The sequence below is a fragment of the Echiichthys vipera genome, assembly GCF_963691815.1.
Source record: "Echiichthys vipera genome assembly, chromosome: 9".
Taxonomy (NCBI): Eukaryota; Metazoa; Chordata; class Actinopteri; order Perciformes; family Trachinidae; genus Echiichthys; species Echiichthys vipera.
The window spans coordinates 12,335,622-12,361,809 of NC_139834.1; the positions used below are offsets into that span (position 1 = coordinate 12,335,622).

Consider the following 26,188-nt stretch of genomic DNA (forward strand, 5'->3'; position numbering starts at 1 on the left):
GAAGAAATGCAATTATCAGTATGTACTGTATATAAATATGTAAATAACCACAGCTGTAAGGTGCTGGAAAAGCTTGAAAATGCACATTGAAATGCTTGAAACATGCTTTAATTTGACTTGGGGAAAGATGTAAAATAAAATTGGAAAAAGGTGGAAATATGAACAATCCTTTTTTTCTGGCTGGTCCTATGAGAAACTGTGTAGCACCCATAGGTGGTGTAATAGCACAGAATTTTTTTTTTTCATTTTATAGCACTTTAATACATGCCCTCTAGTGAAAATGGTGCAACACTAAGTAATGGGAAGTAATGCTGGAGCCTGGAAGTGGAAGATATTGGAGCCTAAAGATAAGGCACTAATGTGAAATGCATTATACAAAAAGGAGAAAAAAAAAGAGAGTTTCATTTTCCTTTGATTCACACTGACATTTGACTCAGTCCTCGAGACGATAAAGAATTTTGTACTCTATATAAGCTTGAGAGCAAAAACAACACGTGCGTACCATAAGTCATATATTTGTTTATTTTGCGTTCTCAACATTGTCACAGTTGAAGTTTTACAATAACTGGGGTCTTACTGACTCACTACTCACTGTACAAACAGAATGCACATATAAATGATGCCTTTTTTTAATGTGTCTCACACCAGACTGAACAGCTTGCAGCAGGATGTGTGTGTGTATGTCTGTGTGTGCGGGGTTGGATGTATGAAAAGAGAGCTGGAATTGAATGGCAGCAAACTTTCTAACAGTCTGTTGTTTTTTTTATTTCTACAGCAAATGTCAGTTCAAGACAGCCGGAGGCCGAGACAATCGATATGTTCATATGTCACCACTCTAATCCATCTATGAGGTGACGTATATACATCCTGATCTTAACTGCCGATATCAGAATAGAGTACTGATCATATACAAATTATGTACAGCTGCTTCAACCCCGACTTGGTCCCTTTGCAGCTTCATAAAGATAAACCCTCCTTTCGAGCGGTTCATCAGTTTGCACACCAAAGTCCCATATTTACACGATGAAAGCCCTCAGCGACAGAAGTGCAATGTTCTTTATGTTTCTAATTTACACAATGGCTTTGTTGATGCGATACATGCTGAGCTTCAATAACTACCAGCCTAAAATGGAGAAACAGTAACACGTCAACATCAGGAAATTTCAAATGCATCAAAACCAAAAAGTCAAAATGTATAGGCTGATTCTTTTTCTCTCCCCATCAGCTCACAGTGAATAGGACACATGATGATCCATGCAGTGCATTGTTGGGGTACTTTCTCACAAAGAATGACATTTGAAGCACGACAACACACGCCAAAATAAATTTCTTTTTTTTTTTTTACATCATCCCAAGGTTTCAGAATTATTGCAAACAAAATATGAAATCAATGGAACGACACATTCAGCTGATCAATAAAGTCCCATATGTGATATGTCAGTCATCTAAATGTTCCTTTTTATTTTACATGAGGAGAAATGTGTGACAATAAGCCTGACTTATGGCAATGCTTTTCTTTGTGAATGTTAAAATACATTTACAACCTGAATATTGGGACAAAGAGTTTACTGTCACTAATTTACACGTTAGAATAGACTTTTATTTGTAGAATGTAGAAAGTTATTCTTTACATATACCCAGTTCCTTTGTTCAGTTTGCATTTTGTTTATTATAACTGCATTTCCTGAAAAAATGAAAGTGTTCTTTCATGTGTGCTTATCCAGCAAAATATTTCTGTTCAGCCCAAAGAGAATCATATTCCTTTTATTAAAATATATTTACACATTCCTCTTTCTACTGTGAACTGTGTAAGTAAGTATTTATATATTCTTAAATGAAAAAAGATATTTTTTCCACCTGAATCTTGTCCTGGAACACAAGATAACAGACTTCCACTCTCAGTACAAGTCTGCATTTTCTGAACATGATTGCACTTAAACTTGCTATGGTAACACTGATTTGTTATACAATGTGCAGAGGATAGCCTCACATTAATAACATTACATGCAAAAATCACTTACTAGACATTCCACTGAACTCCAAGTCTGTACCTCTCATAAGACCACGAGGACAGCCACACATTAATTTACTGAGAAAGACTCTGACAGGGGTCAAAAACAAAAAAATAAATAAATAATGACGCAACACGAAGAAAAGAAAAAAAAAAACGCACAAATTTGAGGGAAACCTTGCTTGTTGTTAATGTACAAAATCAGTACAAAGATATTGCACATATGATAGAAAAAAAAGATGAAAAAAATACTTCACTATGTAAGAACTGATCTGATTCATTCACCTTGTTGGTGAATAAAAAAACAAGGCAAAAGAAGATTTCAAAAGTAGTTTTTGATTTTAAGAGTCAAGAGTGCAGCTGTCGCATATTTGAAAGGCAACAGACTTAACATGTTCAACGTGTTCTGTGCGTCCATTTGTAACATTTCAACTGAGTGTTTTTAAAATCTCTTTTCATTCTTAATCTTTATTACTTTTTACAGTTTAAGCAGCCATAGTATGAGTTGTAAACTGAGATTAAAACAACCAGCCCAGTTTACCATTAGACAGTTGACAGAAAGTCTGCTTTGAGGCTTCAGCTGTGACAGCACAGCGTTTTGAAGCCCATATGCAAGAGCTGCCATCCAGGGACTCCATTTGAAAAGGCAAAAAGTTCCAGAATAGATTATAGGCCGGACTGAATGGGAGTTCACTCCTTTCAGATCTACATCCTGTTACCACAGTCAGTATAATACTGATAAAATTCATTTTTGCTGATAATAATAATTGTAAGTATAATCTTACAAATTACTTTACGCACAATATACTGTACATGAAGTCTTGACTAAATAGATTATGCATTAATAATTGGCACATTTATTTATGAGAGCTAGGAGACAACACATATAGCTGTCATCTACAGTAAATACAGCACTAGAACTACAATGTCTGAGACGGTCGACTCAGCTGTTTACCTGTCTGATTTAAGTTAGTGTAAGATGATTATATCTAGGTTCTTCACTACATATGAGCTCTACAGGAGGCAACGACAAATTGCATTCATATGATGGAAAGGATCTGCAAATCAAGGAGTTGAACTTCCGAAAGGCTGTGCACAAGAAATGATGCCGCCGCTGTGACGGAGAAGACGGTCAGCCGTGTTCTCGTCTCGGGTCGTCTTTCCTCCTGATTATGTGAAGGTAAGACAGGTTATTGAAGGAATGAAGCAGTGGGGAGCGGCTTGGTGAGAGAACACATTTTCTCTGCAGCCGTCACGGCCGGGCTGTATGTGTGTGTGTGTGTGTGTGTGTGTGTGTGTGTGTGTGTGTGTGTGTGTGTGTGTGTGTGTGTAAAACATAGAGCATCTTCCTATACAGAACCCCCCCACACAAAAACCCTGATGGGGCCAGGCCCATGATCAGGCAAACTAGTAAAGGCCCCTGGTGGAAGATTTGAGTCCGATTTCCATCCTGCATATTAGTTGGACCTGTAGGTGAAAAAGGTGGCTGCGTGTGATTGGTTTCCATCACAGCAGCAGTAAAACACAGTGGACAGGCCATAGAGTTATGCTGTCAGTTCCTTTGGTGTAAGCAAATGTCCCTTCTTCATTAAGTCTCCTTCTCACTTCTCCTCTCTGCCTTCTGAGCATCACACTACGGTGCTGATGCCACTGTGTTTAGGTTTGGGTCCGCCAGGTGCCGAACCTGCTTGCTGACTGTGGTGGTGAGGAGCATGCTGGGAGTGTGAGGTGTGATGGGAATGCTGGCTGTAATGGCTGTGCTGTGAATGGGGATGTTGGTGCGCATGTGAGTTGTAGCCCGGGTGCTGGTGGTACTGCGTGTGGGGAGGGGGGTGGAAGTGGTGGTGGTGGTGGTAAGGCGGCGGGTTTTGTGGGACTTGGCAGTACTGGGAATGGTGGCCGTGGAGCTGCACTGTATGTGCTACCTGTGCTGTGTGGTGCAGATTGGTCGGGTGGGGCTTGTGGGATATGAGAGTGGGTTGACCGGGCTGAGGGAAAGGGGAGTGGCTCTGGGATGATGGTTTGCCTCGCTTGCTGCCAAAGAGCGACCCAAGGATGGAAGTCGATGCTGAGTTTGGGATGGGGGGGTGGCCGGGGGGATGGCTGCGGGGTGGGCCCTCGCGGGGTGGACCCTCGCGGGGTGGACCCTCGCGGGGTGGGCCCTCGCGGGGTGGGCCCTCGCGGGGTGCGCCCTCGCGGGGTGGACCCTCGCGAGGTGTGGTGGCTCTCCGGCGTGTGTGTGGACTGCTAATGATGGACCCCTGCAGGAAGGAAAAAAAGGTGACAGCATGTCCGTCAGATACTGTGCAAGTGCTACTGCAAAACAGCTACTGAACTTCAGCTACAAGGCACCAGCAGGATGAATTCACACTTTTCTTATTTCAGATAAACAAGTAGCAAAATGTTATAGGGCATGCAAATGAGAAACTAAAAATGTTTTCATGGTAGGCAGCAGCAACACTAGGAATATTTCAGCCTCAAGATGAAGGGAGCCTATTTTAAAAAGGAGCTCTGCTGTAAAGGAGCTTGAAACAGTAAATCTGTAACAAGAGTAATTACATAAATACCTTAGGGAGCATAAATAATGACTTAACAGGGGTAGAAAAGACAACATTTCATCTTCATTGCAGTCAGTGTGCAAATCTCTCTAAGAGTCCCACATGCAACTTGTTACAATAGTTTCCACATGCAGAGGATGTGACAGGCAAACTCAGCATCCACACATTAGCATTCAACTAGAAGTCAGAAGGCAGGAGGAACTAAGCTTTTATTTGCAGACTCCACAACAGGCCTGGACACTTTCCTCCCCTTTTCTAGGTCCAACTCTGCTCACTATCCAGGAATAAATTCTCCTTTAAAAAACTTTTCCTTTGGCACATGCTTTATCTAAGACTGGAGAAAGACCATGTGACGTCTTTGAAAGCAGAATGAAATTTTCAGGTTCCCAGACTTCAACCCAACACATGAACTCATGGACAGATGAAATGAGGGAAAGATGAATGAATGAAATCCACATCTGTGTGAAGCCCATTAGTAGACCTCTGAAGACTACATTCCTCCCTGAACCTTCCAGCATTAAAGAGAAGTTGTGGATAAGGGGAAAAGAAAGACCTGGAGAGGGGCTACGGGACATGTACAGATCCCTAGTGTCTCACAGAGCTACCACCCTGACAGAGAAGAAGAACCAAATGAATACCGCCTTGATATGATTGAATGGAAGACAGAGACAGGCGACAAGGGGAGGGATCAGAGGAGGGATTAGTAGAGTCATGCTTGTTTGAAGATAGTGTATATTGGTCATATAACATGACCAAAACAGGAGATCTCTGGCTTCCAAATAAGGGGCAGGATCAGAGGCAGGCAACCCATGCATGCACACTAACTGAGGCAAGCAGGTTATAAGGCATCCCAGGAAGAAAAATAAATGATCCAAACAAATGGACTGATTCTATGAAGCAAAGAAGGTGAAAGACCAAAAATAAATGGTATGTTTTCACAGTGCACATCATCACATAGAGAGTAGCTTCGATACCAGCTGCTTCCAACTTACTTCCATATTGCTGTCTAGTGATCCTGCACTGCTGCGACGCCCCCGCTTGCCTGCCCGAGACATGCAATACCACAGATTAGAGATCGACAGCACTCCTGGATCGACTACAGACGTTTAAGGCCGCCCACCAGTCCCGAAGGGGGCAGTGCAGTGGATTGTGACTGTGAGTAAGGTCCAAATATGGGCGGGAAGTGGAGAGCGCGTTCAGATCTTGGAGGGTGGTGGGTGACAGGTGGTACTGTGGCTAGTATAGTAAAGTCGAATCTTCACGCAGGCTGGAAACTAAAGCTGCATTGGAATTTCAGGGATTTAAAGGGGACATATAATGCTAATTTCAGGTTTGGACTTGTACTTTGGGTTTCTACGTGTTTAAATACTGCTCTGCTCTCATCCCATCTGAATATATCTGAATTTACCCTCTGACTGAAACCCTCAGTGTTAGCACCTGGACGGGGTGGTTGTTTCTGATCAAGGAAGCCCACAAAAAAACTGTCTGTGTTGTATTATATAACAGTTTAAGGGTTGGTAGGTGATCGAGATCCAAAATTGTATGTGCAAAAGCACTGAAAAAGCAGGTTTTTCATAATATGTCCCCTTTAAGTTTTGGAACGCACTTTGAACTTCTTAAAATGTTGAAGGCACTTTCTCAACAAATAGGGACTCCAGGGGCATCAAGTCTGATAGACCAAGGAGAGGTCCATAATGAATTTAAACCAAAAGTTTGCAGGCTAAATAATAAACAGGTTTGATGCCGAAACCAAATTTTCCCAGAGTATGACAACTCGTTTGTAAATGTTGTCACAAAATATAGAGTTTCAAAAGGGTCAAGGTTGGCGAAAAGCCAGTCTCAGTGAGAGTCACGAAGGAGGAGACACATCAAAAGCAATACAGTGGTTTGTTGCACATGGGATGTACAGGCATATTCAAGTCTGAGGGCGGACAGAGCACTTTTGCCATTTGTTAGGCACACTCAGCCAATGATACATGACCAATAATCACACATAAACAGGAAAATACCTGATGTGTATGGAAATAACACAGTAAATACACGTGAAATGGAAGTATGGCAGGAAAGGAAAAAGAAAACACTTAACAAAAATGACCCCACTAACATGCCACATCCTGCATTAAAAACACAGGAGACAGGAGGGTGGAGGGACTTCTACAGACTTCTTCACTGACTGACCTATCATTTTCTATTGAGGAGTGATCATTAGAACAAAGCGTATCGTATTACCAACAGTGAGGCAGACCCCTGACTGGATTTCATTTTGTTATCAAGTTAATCACCCGATAACTTCACATAGCTGTTATCTGTAATGAAGGTAATGAAATTCTTGCTTCAGAGACAGAGCGGCTGTGCTAGACACTGATACTCAGTGGAAGTGAAATGACATTTAACGCCAAGACAGAAGCTAAATCTCGATCTTGTTGCTGCTTAAGAATGGTTCACATCAGCGCTGATTTCTTTGCTTCACAAATATACATGAGAGGAAATGGCAAATGATGTTTGAATCAAAACATAAGATTATCATGAAATGTCTTTGAATAAAACAAACTTAGGAGTGCGAAAGTACGAGGTTTCAAAATAAATAAATTGACGATAAAAATATGAATGACAATAAACGTATCCAGATGCTCAGGGGTAAGAACTGCTCGTCAATTTCATTCATCACTGAGAAAAACTGCATTTCTTAACAATGACCCTCTTCTCAAGGGTCTGTATTCAGTCTTTGGATTGTAAAAATGTGGAGCACACCTTACGTTTCTCGAAAACAAAAGTATGCTGAAGTTAAACACTGAGGGACACAGCGTCCAGACCAGACTATCCAATCATGAGTGAGTTATATAGTGAATTTAAAAGGGGAGAACTTTAAAATCAATAGATGGTGCCGTGAAACAACATTTTGCTATTTTTTTATCCCTTTGACATCATCACAGAGAGGTGGATGAAAGAAGGAGAGTACTTTTCCCATCAAAGAACCGGCTGGTAAAAACAAAGACGTTTTGGCTGTACCTGCTTCGGAGAGGTCTCGCAGGGAGCTGCTGAGGGCACTCCTCTTCAGGCCCTCACCCATGGCGTAGGTGTCATCCAGACTGGCACGGTTCATGTTCCCGTTGCCAGCTTCCTTCTTCAGACCGGAGCTCTGTGACATGCTGGGCCTCACCACCCCCTTCTGCTTCTCCAGCTCAGCTGTGGAAAGGAGCCAAGGAAAGACTGAGGTAAGCGGGCAGTTACCACTCTGGCCAGGGAATGTCTTTATAACTTCTCTGAAATGTATTCAACGACCTTTCGTTCGCTCTCTGAAACTCATGAATGTCCACTATTGATCTACATCATTTGCAACACCCCGTTCTTGATTGTCATGACAGAATTTCTTATCCAATGTACTGTAAAAACTGTTCTCCCTTCTGTTAGCCATCCTGTGAACTCTGTAAACATTCTCCCTCGTAAAGTGCCACAGTTGAGTAATGAGGACCATGCCCTGTTTCTACTTTACACAGTCTGAGTAAGAGGGGGGAAGGGGGATTAAAAAAAAGGGCAACTCACACTCTATTCTGTATTTCTCCATTTCCTGGACCTCTGCAATTGACTCTCGTAGGTCGTCTGTGAACTTCTTGCGGTCCTGGGGGTTGGGTGCGTTAAAGTTGATGAGGACTTTGATGTCTGCACCTGGTATCGCTGATGTGAGTCTGATTCCATTTGGATAATCTGGGGCAACGGCAAAGAGAGGGAGAGACATTTACACAAGGGCCATTGATCAAAACCAAGTTAAAACACATTGAGCGTATGAAGTTTTGGAGAGTATAAACAACGTCACAGCCCATGGGTTTGACCTCCCATTTCTGCTGGATGTGTTACTGCGATAAATCCAACCCTGTGATGTAAACACTGTCAGCTAACACACTGCAATGATAGACAAAATAAAAAGGAAATGCCACTTACACTGATTTTCAAACAGCATGACTTGCATCCCATACAGAGAGAAGGACTGTCTGAAGCTGTATGTCACAGAGTTCTTCTTCTTCTGGAAAATCTTGGTCACCTAAAAGCGTGCAAAGAGAATATTTTAAGGGCTGCTCTAAAGAGTGAAGATGAGAAGAAAGCAGATGACAGGAGAGGGCCTTTACCACTAAGAGATCATTGAACAGGAAGATCTCCCGCTGATGCAGGCCTAGCTTCTGGAGCTTGTTAGGATCTGGCACTTCAAACAGACGGCAGTAACACACCAGCCGGCGATGGGGCAGCGACAGTACCTATAAGGCAGAAAAAAAAGAGCACAGATAGCAACGCTTTAGAGGTCGTTTTGACCTCAATCCAAAACATAACTAGGAACAGAAGTCATCTCTTCCTCCAAGTAGAAGTTAAAGATGGTGTAGCCAAAGGATGACTGATTTAGCCCTCCTACGTGTTATGCATTCTTCACAGCATCACAGTGATATATGGGGAGATAGGTCTGATTATTTTCATCATCTGTTAATCTGCTCATTATTTAATCAATTAATTTTTTGGTTTATAAAATGTCAGAATAAAATATATACTTTAACAATTAGAATACAGTACTCAATACCCACATTTACATATGTATTGTCAAGTATGAAAAAGACAAACGCTATGAATTATGGGCACTGTAGTTTACTTCCATCCAAAATACACCATCATGCTTCTGTAAATACTTAAAGTCTGCAGTTGAAAATAGTCCCAAACAAATACACAATTTCTTGACTTATACAGTGCCCAGTTGTTTTAAGAAATTATTCAGTTTTCTTTTAATATGAAAGTATTTATTTGTGGGCCGTTTTCAAATATTTATGTCCATATTGGAAATGAATGGGCTTTTATAGAGCAGAGAAGGCCTTTTGGTAGTTTCATGGTAGCGCTTACCTGATCCTTTAAAACTTTGATCCATTTTTTACACTGATCATAACAACAACACCAGAATCCTGAGATTTATATTTAGAATCAACCATAAAGAAGAACTAATAATCTCCATACAAATGGAAGATCTACAATAAATTCTGTGGGTGTCTTGCACCCAGCAGTGATGTACACTCTGCCAAGCACAGAATATGTAAACACTGCAGCTCAATGCCACCCAAGAATTTATGTCTGTCTATTCTGTCTCTAGGGGGCAGCAATGATAGATGACGTGCTTCATGGGGCGAACGTTATGCCTCTTTAAGTAATCTGACTCTAAGACTACGTCTTTGATTTGCATTCACTGCAATGTCCAGGGACAGAGACAGGGACAGGAAGCTGTGCACATACAGTTAAAAACGATCAAATATAGCATGCTTTATGGATATTTAGTATACTTACACATCCCAGGCCGTGGTGGAGTGACCCAATCTAAAGAGACAGTACAAAGAAGATGTTGTATGCAGCTGTTATGTTGTTAGGATTATTAACACTATTGCATCTGATAACATGAAAATGGTATCTCTCCTGCTCATTAATGAGCCCATATAAGGATTTGCCCTTGCAGAATGTGCACCCCTAGCTTATTAAAGTGGCTATGAAGCTGCATGCACCTCTTGGCTTCTGTTTACAGGGTGACTTTCTCTGGTGCCGAACTCGAGGGAGCCTGTAATGATTTTGAAATGAAAAAAGATCCCACTCTGAGCAGCACTAGCGAGCCTGATTATTATGGAGAGGAATTCTAATGTGTTTTATTATGTTAACGTGTTTCACAGTATCCTCCTGAGTTTTTAATTCTGCAGCTAAATGGTGACGAGGGATAATTTTTCAATACTTGCAATTATTACTGGCAGAAAAGAAGAGATTACATCTCACTGGAAACCCACTGAAACAAAGTCCTCCATGCAATACAAGGCTCTCCCCGAGGCCGCATAGGTTAATCACACTTTTAACCTTCACACATGAAAGAGACATCATTGCCTGCAGAATAATGCAGAAAAAACTCTGCTCCAGAGAGGCTGCAGCACAGTCAGAACTAAATTTGATAACAGATCTGATCTCAGTATTCATACACAAAAAATAAACTGACTAATGATCAGAGAATCAACAGACTATTGTTACTTATGACACCAAATTAACGGCTGGTTTAAAACACTTCTCCCTCCACTACAAGGTAAGAACAACACATATAATGTGCTACGATGGCAGAAGGTGTCCATTTTTCATCAGACTGCAGCACTGGTTGACATCTCTCAAGGGCTTCTGGTGTGTTAAAATCAAAAGCGTGAAGGTCTAAGCGCAGGCATGTATACCCTTTCACACAACAAATCTCTCTGTTCCTTCTATGACCTAAACTCTGTAGATTTTGGAAACAGCAAATCAGGGGAAAAGTGTCATTTTTATTTAAAAGGGAAAAGTAACTCCAGGCACATATGTCTCTGTGATTAAATTATGAACACTGTCTACATCTTATAGGCCAAAGATGCCTCAGAGATTGAGGTCATGCCTTGAAGATTACATATAATATTGAACTTTGAGTAGATGATAAACAGTACTCACTGGCTTCTTTCCTACAATGAGCTTCTCGACCTTCTGCACCTGCGAGACGTGGTCTTCGTTGGTCTTGAGCTCACGTTTACGGATTCTCTCATAGATGCCGACCAGCGTCTCCCTAGGGATATCCTCCCCATCATCTACCCCTGGCACACAAAGTCACAGGGCATTTATATTAAAATGCACAGGGTCAGAACACCAGAATATGGGATGGGTGTTAATTCAGACGAGGCGAGAGAGGGGAGAAGTGAGGCATTGCATTACAAAATCATGATATACCGTATACTGTAAACTACTGTATGCCCTCTGGCATATCAGTGTCAGTACCAGTAAATATACTTTGTTCACAAATAGTGTATGCTTGAATAATCTAATCAGTCATTGTTTGTGTTACCTCTTAAATTTTTGATAAAGTCTTCCAGCTTCATCTTCCTCTCAGGCTTGACATTGGGGCTGTACATGTCAGTGTTGAGGAGGATGATGGCGAAGGCCAGGATGAAGATGGTGTCAGGATTCCTGAACTGCCGCACCACTGTGGGGTTACAGATGCAGTAGCGCTGGCTATAGACATGAGACAGGAGAGCAATATTTGTCACCCATCTCAATTTACAGCCAAACTCAGATTACAAAACGCACACAAACGAGATTTGTTCATAGTGAGGAAATATTTTCAACATTGCAAGAAGAAAACAGAAGTAGTGCTAACGCTGGTTCTCTTTATGTACAAATAATTATCTTGACAACACAGCTGTGAGGAAACCGAGCACCAATGACTTTTCAAAGATCAATAGAAGGTCTTACATAAATGCTTCTGGTACTATGTGTGTTTTTGTTTTTGTGGCATATTGTCTTTTATAGTTGTGTATCAGTGTCTTCTCTCCTGTCCTTTCTAAAACACATTGTGAAAATTTGGGGCTCAGGACTTCTTGTTTCTCCAGCTTTTGCTGTCTCGATTGGTCTGTCTTCACTATGTTTAAATGCTCTGTGTCAGTGTGACCTAAATGTGTCAGTGTGTGATCTAACCTAAAGGCTTCGATGAGCCGCTCCACTTTCTGGGCTTCACCCTGAACACGGATGTGGTTCTGAAACTTCCTGAGCGCCTCGTCCAGCTCCATGCTCTGAAAGTCCATTTCATCTACCACACAGCTGGTAGATAAGGAGACAGATGGAGACAATTGAACATAAACATGGCATACAAGCTTTCAGATCACAAATTATTTTATCATTCGGTGAACATGCAGAAGGATCCTGGACTTTAGTATAGTTATAGTTTGTTAAATATTCATTCAACACATTTTGATCTGTCTTTCGCTCACTTTATCCAAATACTTCTGCCAAGCTTATGTTTTCGGTTCAGTTTGTTTGTCTGTTTTTCAGCAGCATTATTACACTTTATGGAAGGATGTAGCATGGACCAAGAAAGAGCCCATTAAACTTTGGCACCAATACACAAATAAAATTTCCCTTTTGTTAACATTATGACAACGGGGAAGATACACCCATACAGTTATACTACGGTTTAGGGAAGATGGGGATGAGAGAGAGAAAAAAAAGTTGTACTTACTCCAAGACATCTCTGTTGAACTGTTTCTGTCGATTGCCAAGACATTCTCCAATCATCTGCCTGCTCAGCCCCTTTCTCTGCAGCAGGAAGTGAGCCACACCAACCGGTGTGTCAGGGATGAAACCCCTCTCAGTCAGGTACTGGATGCCCTTTTCTGGTTTCCTGATAAATCCAACATTTAGATGCAGGTAAATATAAACTAAGGAGAGAATGATCTGCTACTGTTTAATCTTGAATGAGAAAATACTACATATAGGAGGAGATATTTATTTTTTTTGGCAGTTTTCAAGCCTTTTTATTAGATAGGACGGACAGGAAATGGGGTGAGAGAGAGAGAGAGAGAGAGAGAGAGAGAGAGAGAGAGAGACATGCGACTGCTCTAACCACTGTGCCACCGGCCGCCCCTGTATTAGATTTTAATAGAGCTGAATACAGTTTATAGTACAACACACAGTGAGTGGATGGTTTTCCAAGAGGCCTCTCTAACATCACCTCCATTTGTTAGGCCCTTAATCACTGCAAACACTGGTCAAGCGCCTCCTGAGTACCTACTTGTTGAAGAGATTCAGGCCGATGCGGTAGTGTCTCTTGCGAATAACATCATTACTGAAGATGGGCGAGTCCCAGCTGTTGCGAGTCTCTTTGTGGTAAGTCTGCTTGCTTAGCGTCTGCTCTCGTATGCTGTCTCTCGACGACGACTCGGAGCTACAGTTGATGGTGTCGTTCGAGTTAGATGTGCTATTGATGCTGTCGTTGTCCCCGTCAGAGAAGTCGGATTCGGACTTACTCTGTCTGTTGGCTGAGCCGTTTATGGCTAAGTGGCTTTCCAGCTGGCGGTGACGGTGGCGCAAAGGTGCATCATCGTCCCGCGAGGAAGCTCGTGGTGGGGGTCCATGGGAAATGTGTTTAGGGCTTGCCTGGGATGATGTTACGATGTGGCCGTGCGGCTCGTACACAGGCGGCCGTTTGACAGAGCCACGGTCAGAGCGGTCACTGAGCTCTGCAGAGCTGTCACTAGGAGGTTCTATGGTCAATAAAGGAAGATGGTCCATTCTAAGACGCTGCTCTTGGCACTCTAGAGAAGGAGTGCTGCGGCAGCTTGTGTCTGTGTCACGACCCTCATCTTTGGGGTCAATAGGCCAGTAATCCTGAGAGTTGACTGACCGTAACCGCAAGTCTGATTCTGTGCTGGAGGGCTGGTCCCCTGATCTAGACATAGCAATAGAGGGGGAAATGTCCTCCTCATCGATGAAAAGGGTAACATCACTATAGGACGCCAACGTTTCATCATGCATTCGTGCATTCGCCCTGCGGTGAGACTTCACCTGATAGGGCCCTTCCCTCTCAACCTTAGAGCAGCCCATGGCCTCTGGGTCAGGACCCTCATCTCCCTGAAGGCTGCGACAGTTCAGTGCATCATCTATCGACTCAGCGAGAGATTTGACCTGCCTGGAGAAGGCGTCCTCCAGCTCCGTGATGGCATCTGTCAGGTCGCCCTGTGGGGTTGGGTGAGATGCCATGTTGGCCTGTTGGTGGACCTCTATATCTCCACATTCGGACTGCACCATTGACAGTGGGGTGCCATCCTCTGTCATGGACACTTGCCTCCCTTCGAAGTAGGAGCTGTGCACTTTCTCAGGGCCCTCAAATGAGAGCTGCATCCTCATGTTGGAGAGAACAATGCGTCTGGACATGCGGTTCTCAGACATAGAGCTTCTGAGACGTTCAAAGTTCTTGTTCATCTGATACTGGCGGAAGGCTGTCTGGATGGTGCGAGCCGCATGCCGAGTTATGAATCGTCCACCATATTTACGCTCCAGCATCTCCACCTAGAGAAAGAGAGTAAGTTAACAGTGAAACTGTGCTACCCTTCAAATATTTATTTTTTCTTTAGCTGTAGATGGTTTGTAAAGTCATCCTCCTGGACGTCACAATCAGTGTGAGTGGCTCTGTGACAATCTTACAACAGCTTTTCCTGCTTTAATTGTACAGAGAATAATCTCAAATAGCTTGGTTTCACACACAATTCATATTGTGCTGCATACACTTTCTCTCTTGTCGTACAAGAATGGAAGCTTAACTCCAAAGCAAACTATTCAGCCAGGCTACTTTGGAATACCTGTTTGTCCTGGAGGTCGGCAGAGAGCTCATAGCTCTCAGAGAGCGAGCGGGACCGCTTAATGGCCTCCTCCTCAGCCTGTTTACGGAGGATGGACTGTGAGTGCTGGAGCTTGGGTCGACGGGGTCTCTGAGGTCCAGGCTGGACCCCGTGGCTGTAAAGCGGGCTGTCAAATCGGTCAGGGCTGAGGGCTGATCCGTGAGTCACCGGGCCCTGGCCATAGCTGGCTCCACCATCCAGGGAAGGGCCACTCTCACTGGGCCGTCCATCCCCTTCCACACTGCAATAAGAGAGCAAAGGGATCGTTAGAGATTAGACAATAAAAATAGAAGTGCTATCAGGTTAATCACAACTGTCTTCCTGATCCCTCTTATGAAATGTCAGAGTAAAAAGTAGCTTAACCTCAGGGATTTATGGCATAAGCTTTAATAAAAATGAGTAGTCTCTATTATCGAATATAAAAACAAGTATGACATTACAGAAGTGAACTGCACAGTATGTGTACATTTCTGGAACCTGCTGATTCTACAACTTTATGACATACAGTAAAACTCACATTTCATTCAGCTGCCAAAGCTGCCTGTGTAATAATTACTGTTGAAAATATAAGTCTGCCATACAATTTGCTGTGCTACATTTGAAAAAAGCAAATGCCACGTAAACAGTCTTCAAATGTTTAACACATCCAGTCATCGGTTGTCCTTGAGGGATTACGTCTTACACAAATAATTTGAAAAAAACACAAGGTTACTCACTCACTCTTACATTCTGCCGCGTTACAAGAGGACTGCTTATTGCGGAAAGACCGTCTATTTTCTATAAATTGCCAACTCTTTCTCCATATTTTGTCCACCATTCTTTCAGTCAAGTGAAGTCCAGAGTACACAGGCTCCTCCAGGAAACTAAAGTTTATGTCACCTTAAGGGCCAATCAGTGACCGACAGGAGTTACATCATGTTTGCCGGAGCGACGACACACTGTTCCAATATACGCTACAAAGTCCAGTTTAGAGTAGAATGACAGAGCAAATACAAATTTAACGGTCCCTTAGAAAAAGTGGGTGTATATGGTGCCCACCTGCTCTATAACTAATATTACACTAACTAACATTCTTCTCCTCCATGGTACAGGGCGTTCGCAGTTCACTGGCAGCCTAATGTGTTTGAACTGTGACTCGACACACCCATACAGTGTACACAATCCACTTCCTTCATTAGACAGCCTGAAATCAACATTCAGCAACAGCAGCCTGCCAGCATACAGCAACCAGTGCTGCTTGAAAATGGGGAACTGAATATGGTAAAAAGTTCAGGCAGCAGATGTATTTGTAAACAGGTTTTGTGCCTACATTAGTAAAGTTTTACTCTAAATTGAAGACAGATTTACTGATTTGCAACCGCACTCAGCACAGCACACCAACAAAATGTTTGCATAAGATGGTCATTCATGGTTTACTAGCCTATGAGTACTTAAAACCTAGTGGAAATGTCAGTCTTGGTCATGTTGCCTGCCTCAGTCTGCTACAATGCATACTTGTTAATTTGAACATTTGAAGTTAATTCAGAAGCTACAACTTGTTACTTTCTAACACAGAAAGCGAAATACAACAAAATTTAAATGTAAATTGTAACTGCTTACAACTCATGCAAGTGAGCCATTTTGCATGTAAGGCCTTCAAACACGTCAATTCTCTAGAGCAGTAGAAATTCTCTTGAGAAGAACCTCTTTTCCAGAAAAGACATTTCTGCTTTTCAAACACACATATGAGTATGACATATTGAAACATATTGTGCTGATTTGGCTGCCAAACTACCACCAATTCTTTGTTAGGCAGAATCCGATGTCGAAATATAACTTTGTTAAGTAGCAGGTATTCACCACCACTAACTAAATGCTGCAACAGATTGAATTCTTGTGCATCAGATTAAATGGCCTCCTTTCTTTCTGACCCATTCAGGGTCAGCCAAGGCTACCGTGACACAGGAGAACTTAATGGTAAGGAAATGCTAACTGACTCCCTGGGGGCAAGAGGTACGCATAATGTTGAAGTGTGGGCCAGCACACAGCTACAGGGCCAACGGAGAAACGCTTCCACACTGCTGGACCAACATAAAACCTCCCACAGCGCAGAGAAAATCTTTCGCTGCATATGCGCTGTTGGGACGAATCTCCCCAACCATCTGTCGAGGCAAACTGTGACGGCGCCATCCCTTGAGTTAAAAGTCACACCTTGTGGGCTGTCACAGAACTAGAGTACAGCTGGTGGTAATTTCTGGTTTCATTATTTCTTGATTAGAAGATTGATTACTGACCTGGATTAAATGATGATAAAAGGAAGCTTTTGGGTACAGCAGCATATTTATATTAAAAATGACTTGAGAGGACTGGACATGTAAAGAAATAAATGTATTTTAGCTTCATTATGTAATGTTGATTTATTGCATTGTTTTTCTGCTGGGTCATTTTGTTGGGAGTAATTGTCCTATTGTTTTGCCTTATTGCAATTATTTACTGACAAAAATAAATTTCAATTCATGAATGACAACTTTGGCGAAGAGAATTGGTAAATCACTGAAACACAATTAACTACATGCTGCATTTATTAGCTACAACAGCTCTTATCTTGGGGCTCCGTCAACTCCAAAAACATTCAAGACACGAAGTCAAAACTATATCCGTAGTGCTGCCTTTGCCTCTGGGACTTAGAGCGAGCATCTTTCCTTCAGTTTTATTCTTTCTGCTTCACTTTCGACCGACCCGGAATCCCGACTGTGTGTGATTGTGGGTGTACAGAGGAAAGAGAGTGGGAATAAGTGTAGCGGTAGTTTTTGCTCTGACATCAATGAATACTCCAGAGAGTGAGGTCACTTGTTCATGATGGCGGGGGAAAAGGGTAAAAAAAAAGGAAAATAGGAGGAGAGAGCAGCATTTTCAAGAGCAGATGTTTTAAGCTGTGATGACTGTTGAATGAAAAAGGAGGGAGTGAACCACAGCAGAGCAGGAAGTTGCATGACATTATTCCAGAGAAGAGACAGAAGTGACTACACATGGTTTACACAGAACTCTGTTATCGTTTATATCAAAATGCCGTATCCATAATGTATGAGGACTGTAGAACCGGTGTTGAGAGGTGAAGGATGAAGCAATGCTTCTCCCAGGACCACTTCCTGATAGTGACTGTACCCTCCTTGAAATATGATCTAACAACATTAGCGACGACTGCTCAACAGTGTCTGTCGCTCTGTCTGACTCTTTATCCACCAGGAGCCCCTGTTAGTTCTGATGTAAGCATCGATAAGCATGTCAGCTCAGCTGGCAGTGATTTTCAGCCATGGAGTCCAGGGACTTTAGGGTGGAAGGGTTGAGGGGAGGTTGTACATCTCTTTTTCTCCCCTCCTTCCCTCTCAACACATCCTGAACAAACAGGCCCAGACCCCCACCCAGGCCTCAACCCGTTCCATCAGTCAGACCTGAGGGAGAAACATTCCTCCATCCCGGAAAAGAGGAGTCACATCTACAGGAGTTCTGGGAATAGAAGAAGGCTAATGAAGTGCAGGCTGGAGCTCCGGTGGAAGAGAAAGCTGCAGTGTGGAACTAACATAACTCCCAAACAAAGTCACGGAGAAGTCTTCAAACTGCTTTGTGCTGGCATAGTTTTCTGATCACTTTCTCATTTTTTAGATGCTATTTCTAGGAAAGCACAATTGAATTGAGAATTGAAAAGCCATTGAAATTCTTAATATTTACAATAAAACACAATTAAGACTTGTTTTATTCATTTCTACTTTATGTTGTTTTTACTGTTTTTAAAGGTCGGATATTATGCTCATTTTCAGGTTCATACTTGAACATATAGAACATATTTAAATGCTTTGATGTTCAAAAGTCTTATATTTTTCTCATACTGTCTTTGTGAAAATATCTGTGTGACCCTCAAGCCCCCTCCAAATAAAGACAGTCTGCTCTGACTGGTGTGTAGTGTTTTTCGGATCTTCTGCATCTGCACTCTCAGCATCTCTGCACCGTCATGGCACAGTAGTGGCGTGTGTGCATTTCTCTGTGGATTAAGTGTTTCTGATACTTTTCACAGTAATTATATAGTACCTACTACCTGGTACATAATAAAAAAAGACATGGAAATTGACTTTTTACAATAAAGGACTTTCTAGTCTGCATTTTATGTCTCTGTTTCCTTAATTTTATAGTGAAGCAATTGTGAAGATCTTTTCTTGAAAGGCGCTATACAAATAAACTTACTTAATCCTCACTTTTGGCAATATCTGGCAACATCTTTTTTGGCCACATATATCAATAAAAATGGTTTCTTTAAGACCCCAAACAGGTTAGGTTACCTCATGCATGTTAGAAGGTAATGTTGCAGGATGAACACATTATACCATCTTGTATCTGCACATTCAATTGCAATACCAACATGGTTGCTAAGGAAGTCTGTACTCAGTAGGAACTCGGTACATCTGAGGCTTATTTTTGTTCGCGATACACAAATGGCAGATGGTGATGGAAATCTGATCTTTCACAAGGGGGTTGAACATAAAATATGTGTAGAATTGCATGCATTATCAGATTTCCCGCCAATTCTGTTCTTGTGCCAGTATGTAAACATCGAGTGTACGGAATCCCTTTCAGTCAAATTAAACACTTTTACCCCCACATGCACTGACGACATGTGCTCTGGACACAACAAAAACAGATGTTTTCTCTCTCTCTCTTCATAACAACTCAGAGAGCTCATAAATAAAGATGCACGCACCAGACCTCACACCACAGATGTGAGGAAATAGATTTAGCAGGTAAAAGGCTGAGAAGACCACACAGTACCATGTTAATGAAGTCATTAACAGGTAAGCCTGGCTGTAAGCGCTCAGATATATCAGTCATTTCAGCATTAAAACCAATACTATATGAACATGGAGGTTTTTGTAATGGCTATAATGAGACAGCGAGGAGCAGGTTGGGGATTTACTGTCTGACACAGCTGCAAACTCTAGAGCTGCACTGGCCAGCAGACTGACAGACAGTATCACTCTTGAGAGTTTGTAGCAGACGGTATATAGTCAAGTGGGCCTCATAAAACTCATGGACAATAACTACTGTAAATTGTATACTTTAGGACCTGGGTTTCACTACAAATCAACTGTCATCTGGCATCTAATCCGATCAGAAACCTTGGATGTACTTGAATCTATTCTCTTGACTTGGCTTCAATCTGCGTGTAAAAAATTAGAACCTTTCACCTGACTATTGCACTTTTAACTAGCAAAGTAATGTGCAAACACAAACAGAACTCGAATCATAGCCTATTGAGCATAATAAGCAGTTGTAACAATATGATGAATAATTGGAAGATGCCAGATTCGTATTACATAAAGCCTTCTGATTGGTATGATTTTTCAAGATGCAGCACAGATGGAGCAAATTAAAACATACTCCACTGCAAGTGTGATGAGTGGTTTGATGTTATGTTGATGCCGTCCACGTACTTGTTAGTTAAAGCAATCAGAAATCAATACTATTCCCCCGTTAAGTGCCAGGCCTCATTATTTTTGGATCAAAAGTGTCCCTCTTCCTCCCCTCTCCTGTCAAGACTCATACAACAGCAACAACAACAGAGCTGCTGTCATTATCTTCTGGTAATGAATAATTAAACTATCTTCCAAGGTACAATCAGCACCTGCCCTTGAAGAACCAGCTATGAGAAAAGCACACAGTCAGGGCCGGCAAGTGAGAGGGCCACGACACACCACAGGAATGCCCTTCAAACGAGAAAGAAGGGAAGGGGGGGTGGGGGTCAATCCAACTCACAGATGGATTCTGTACAGTAAGACTAAACCCAGCACAATAGCAGACGGTGACTCAGAGAGGGGACATGATATGTTTTTCGACTGTGAGGGAGTCACAATTGAAATGGCAGACCCCGCTTTAAAATTCATGATCTTCGTGACTTGGCTCGAAGCTTCACATTACTCCTGTCATTTCCGAGTGATGATTATGTGAAAGCACAAAACGAGCAGGTAAACTCAGCATGTGATCCAAGCTCTCTTTTGCAAACACACACGCACTGTCTGTCTCGCTGCTGTTTATTAAACAAAGCCTTATGAGCTTGTGCAGCCTGGTGTAACCTCATACAATGACACCACCCACACCCACACACACACACACACACACACACACACACACACACACACACACACACACACACACACACACACACACACACACACACACACACACACACACACACACACACACACACACACACACACACACACACACACACACACACACACACACACACACACACACACACACACACACACACACACACACACTCTCCTATTACTCTTACCAGCCATTCAGCTCCAGTTCCAGCAGCGACTGCGTCTTCTCTGAATTACACTGCAAACACCACATGCTGGCCAGTACTCACAAGACGATGTAATCCAAACATTAACAGTCCCCCTGACCAGTCCCCATTACTGCCTAAAAGCTTTCTCTAACAGACAGACACATCTCAAAAACTGCCATCTGCTATAGCTTGCAGCTGCCTACTTCTTGAAGACGTTCCCATTTCTTTGCCTTGTGAAAGCAGTTCCCTATGGATGGTAGGCGAACATGGTCAGTGCTAAGTGGCAGTCTGTAATCTCTGACAGACAAATGGAGCTCTTTCTTTTTCTCTTTCTTCCTCTCTGTCCTCCGTGCGCCGGGCTGGTAGGAGTTTAAGGGGGGCGGAGGCTGGGGAGAGAGGGGAGTGTGGGTTTTTGCCAGGCCCTGAGCAGTATGGAAGGGGGGCGGGGTGCAGGGAAGTGGGTGTGTGAGCGTGGTGGCTCTGTAGCTGGGTAGAAAGAGAGAGAAGGGGATGAAATACCTTCTGCACAACACTAATCATGCAAGGAAGCGAGACACAAATGACTGTGGAGCAGGGGACCTGGAATAGAACATTTCTCAGGCATGTTATCAGAGAATATGAAAACTTATGAAAAAAGGTGTGCTGCAGACAGTGAGGGTTGGGAATGAGAGATAAAGCAAGGCGTTAAAAATAACAAAGAGTAGAAAAGGCAGAGTGAGTAAAACTTAATCCAGTCAGGTGCATATACTGTAGGTACAGTAGATAAGTAGCAAATGGATGGAATGGAAAGAGGTAAAAGGACAAAGTATGAGGAGATTGTGGCATAAAGACAGAAGTCAGAATCAGTGCTAACATGTTTAAATGTCAGAGGTATCTTTTGTTAACCTTTTTTTGCACTGAAGAAAAATGACTTAGTGTGTAGAGATGGCCAATAGAAGAGAGTACCTCTATTAATAGAGGCTTTCAGGGTTGAGAAGTGACTGTTATGATGGGCACTAAGAAAAGAACCAGAGAGGATTCTGTCTTTCTGCTGCAGAAAAGAACGGTAGAGTAGAAGTTGTCTACCTCTAGCCCTTCAACCTCTTTCAAAGGTCCCATATAGTAAAAAGTAAGATTTTCATACAGGGTGCTTTACAAATACTCTGAAAGTATCAAAATAGACCAGGAAACATTGACTAATCAGAGCAGGAGGTGGGCTTAAAGAGAAAGGCACTAAAACGAAGTGTTTGAGACAGAGGGTGAATACAGGTAGATTCAGACTGACAGTATGAGAAAAATATATATATATTTTTAACATTAAAGCATGTAAATCTGTTCTAGTAGAAACCCAAAATACAAGTATGAACCTGAAAATTAGCATAATATGGGACCAATAAATCAGCATTTTTAATTGATTGGATACATCATGAATCTAAAATGCCACCCACATTGCATCATCATTGCAAAGCTCGCCAAGACTTCCGTCCAACTTCACACTCACAGCAGACTCCAAACGGATGGTGCCTTGTCTCTGGATTTCACAGCGTTGTTGAGACAGGCCGGTGACTAATCGGCCTGTCTCAGAGGGGGGTTGGGGTAAACTGCCCCCAAGTCAAAGGTATTTTCTTCCTAATGACAACAGGCACAGGAAACAGAGGAGAATGACTCCCACATGGAGCCAGTTTACAGGGACGACCGACACACACACACACACACACACACACACACACACACACACACACACACACACACACACACACACACACACACACACACACACACACACACACACACACACACACACACACACACACACACACACACACACACACACACACACACACACACACACACACACACACACACACACACACACACACACACACCGTGTGTGGAGGTAGATGTTGATGTCCTCTAATTACAGGTCTACACCCCTAAAATGATCACCTTCTCTAGATTGTTTTCATCTGAGACTTCAAACGAAAGATGCAGAACGAAAGACAAAGCAAAGCTAAAAGGAAAAGGCATGCATATCTTAACATGTGCTACAGATCACAGCAGGGATTTATGCACAGACTCAATGTATATCACAGGCAGAATGATTATGTGCAGAAAGGCAGACAGACAGTAACCAGCCAACTGATCTATTTCAGTTTGAGACCTTGGCCCTGTACTCTGTTGACTACAGCTGCTAATGCCTTGTGGAGCTGCGAGTCACTTGACTCATCTTACAGATCTCACCTATCACAAGATCTTATACAATTTATTCCAGAGTGCCAGTAAACAAAACAAACCAAAAAGGGAAGCAAAACCCATTTAGGACATCCCTTTAATAAAACTGGCATTCCCATTATTCTATCATTTTGTTGTTGTCACCCGAGAGGAGCTGGTGGAGGCAAACATTTAGATTTTGAAATGTGTGCACGATATTAGATATTAGCCCCGGTGCAGGCTTTGTTTTGCTGGTGGACCACAGGGAGTGACGAACTAGACTTTATTTGTTTGGTAATGAGATATGAAAAATTATCATGGTCTCATTTTGAAGGCAAGCATGTGATGCTCATAAGCCCCAAGTCTGTCATAATCATTTCAGCACAAGGCTCGAGGGCGGCATTAGTTTAAGCGTTGAGGAGAGCTCTGTTGAAATGATCTAATTAGATGAATTCCAGGTAAAGCTGAGCTGTAAAAGTTTGCACAAACTTCAGGACACTTTAGTAAGCTGTGTAATTATCTGTCTGACTGCCTCTGTGTCTCTCTCTTCCTCCACTAGTGTTGCGATCCAGTCTAGTTGTCCCGTCTGTTGAAGGCCCACTGCGTCTCCAGAGTCCTGGCTGCTCTGCTCCAACATGATGTCATTGAGAATTCCAAGCAGAGGCCCACTCTCTGCTCATAAAATGCCATTTCTACAACTCAATACATATGGTCTCTCTGCATTTCAACTTCTACTCTACTCACCCCCTACTTCAGTTCCAGCGCCCTCCCTTTTCCTCTTTCTTCTTGTTTTAGTTGGAAAGGGAAGTTAGATACATTACACTTGGGACAAGGCCAAAGAGGCAACCGCAGGTCAGCGACACACAAACCCCTTTATCAGGTGCATTCCCAAAGATGTAGTACCTGAATATTATCAGAAGAACACAAAAAAGCTTGGATTTTCCCATTGGAAAAAGACTGAAAAAAGACAGAGCAGAGGAAAAGTGATAGCTTCCTGGAAACTTGGTCACAAGACTTTGGCGCTTTCTACATGACATCATACACCATTTCTCATTATCTGCTTTTGCTGGATGCTGAGCGGCTGAGACCTGCGCTAAGAAACGGAAAATAAAATGAAAAGTCAGCCCTTGCCTGGTCTGGAAACAATTAGAATGGGCTGATGTCATAGTTTGATACAACAGCATACTAAAGGGGATGGAGTGGTCCGGGATAGCTTTGTGAACACAGAGGACTTTGTATAGGAGGAACAAAGACACACAAAAAAGAAACATTTTCCCTATGAATTCTCTTGAACAAAGATTTTTTTATGCAGAAGAAGGATCTGGCAGCAGATGTATAAATAGAGCTGAAATGAGAGTAATTAAAGGATATGCTGCCTTTGCTCATCACATCCTGGCAGCAAAGCTGGAGCAGATGTGTTGCCCATGGGATCCTGTGGGAATGATCAAAGATCATCAGTGGCAAGTGATGTCTGAGAGGCTTTTTTCTTTTCTCCTGTTCATACATCACTTAGTGATTTCAGTCTGGATAGAAACATTCTGTTTGTCCAGACACATGGAAACTAGAAACTGAAGTGCAGGACTGAGATTAGTTTTTTGTCAACATAACATTATTTTGAAGCAAATGTTTTAGTTCTAGCAGCCCAGATATATCCTTTCCCATCACCAGGTCAGGACTGAAGGCTTGGTAACTTATAATTTACGGAATAGTTTGACATTTTGGCAAATAAGCTTATTTGCCTCCTTGACGAGTATTAGACATTAGATAGATAAGAAGATTGATGTCTTAAGCTGGCTCAGGTTAGCATAAAAAACGGACAGCAGGCTAAGAAGTCTATGTCCAAAATATGTTTGTTTTTTAAACATGAGTAACGTGTTTTAATTTTTTTCTCCTCAAAAGTATCAGTTTTGAATCTGTATCCATGCAATGTACTCTCACTAGTATCAAAAATGTCAATGGCCAGTATATATTTAGGTATACTCTAATGAGCCTACATGTGAAATCCAAAGCCGAATCTGAATGGTTATGTCTTATTTCGCAGTTCGGGAGTTGGTAGGCTTCAAGATACACAATGCACAAGCACTAAAAAAGATATGTCCCCTTTAAAATGGCACCTGGGTATCTTAAACACAGCAAGAAAGATTCATGTTTGTTCCTCAGTCTTTTCTGGGTGGAGCTTTTGCTTGTTCTCTATTGTTTGCATGGGTTTCCTCTCACATGCCAAAGTCAGGTAGGGTGGGGACTCTAGATTGCAAGAAAAATGATGTATGTGGGCACCTAGCAGCTTGTCCTGGAAATGTCTCTGCCATCCTCAAAATGGTGGATGAAATGACACCCTCATGATGGGAAACAAGCAAACCTTAACTATGCATATGCTGTCACTCTATAAAAGGCAGGTAGAGTGTACGACTGTTACTATAATTAGTAGCGGGCCCTGTTTGTTCATTTCCAATATTTTCCTTTCAGTTCACTTCATTACCATATTTCTCTAAAGCTTTTCACTGCAGCCCCGGCACAGAAAGGCTCTAGAGCACTATTCTCCCCTGCTAAAAATAGACCCATGTGAGGTGACACTCTGGTAAACACTCTGCAAGGGAGAGAACAATGCAGTGAAGAAGAGGAAGAACATGCGTTAAAACAAGAGACCACTGAATGTGCCGCATCTCATTTCTGTCATTATCTGTCCCTTTGTGGGAGATCGACATGTAGCGCTTTTCAATGACGTGGAATTTTGCAGTCAGATTGGAAACAGTGCAAGGCTGGTGTCTCCAGTGCACAGAACAGCTTCGACTGTAAATGTGACAAAAGTCACAGTAGGTATAAATACCCAAGGTGGTCAAGATGGATATAGGAGCATGATACCGCAGCTAAGACCGACAAAACATGCCCTGGCATGATGAGACCCATTCCACAG

The 26,188-nt window shown here is 42.4% G+C and overlaps 1 protein-coding gene across 5 annotated transcripts in view; it reads right to left on the minus strand.

Annotated features, from left to right (window-relative positions):
* Nucleotides 1-517: 517 nt before the first annotated feature.
* Nucleotides 518-26,188, minus strand: part of iqsec1a (IQ motif and Sec7 domain ArfGEF 1a) — a gene marked incomplete at its 5' end in the record, with an annotated part of 93,008 nt that continues 67,337 nt past the window's right edge. For 2 of the 5 annotated variants that reach the window (XM_083920058.1, XM_083920060.1), the window contains 13 exons: nucleotides 518-4,272; nucleotides 5,562-5,611; nucleotides 7,579-7,755; nucleotides 8,113-8,274; nucleotides 8,509-8,608; nucleotides 8,694-8,819; nucleotides 9,883-9,912; nucleotides 11,041-11,180; nucleotides 11,429-11,595; nucleotides 12,058-12,180; nucleotides 12,599-12,760; nucleotides 13,151-14,427; nucleotides 14,718-14,997. In XM_083920058.1, coding sequence (XP_083776184.1) covers nucleotides 3,640-4,272; nucleotides 5,562-5,611; nucleotides 7,579-7,755; nucleotides 8,113-8,274; nucleotides 8,509-8,608; nucleotides 8,694-8,819; nucleotides 9,883-9,912; nucleotides 11,041-11,180; nucleotides 11,429-11,595; nucleotides 12,058-12,180; nucleotides 12,599-12,760; nucleotides 13,151-14,427; nucleotides 14,718-14,997 — 3,427 coding nt within the window. In that variant the 3' untranslated portion in view covers nucleotides 518-3,639. Of the gene's footprint in view, nucleotides 4,273-5,561; nucleotides 5,612-7,578; nucleotides 7,756-8,112; nucleotides 8,275-8,508; nucleotides 8,609-8,693; nucleotides 8,820-9,882; nucleotides 9,913-11,040; nucleotides 11,181-11,428; nucleotides 11,596-12,057; nucleotides 12,181-12,598; nucleotides 12,761-13,150; nucleotides 14,428-14,717; nucleotides 14,998-15,472; nucleotides 15,574-21,084; nucleotides 21,429-26,188 lie in introns of those variants that run through there. The other 3 variants (XM_083920059.1, XM_083920062.1, XM_083920061.1) reach the window with 3 other exon arrangements.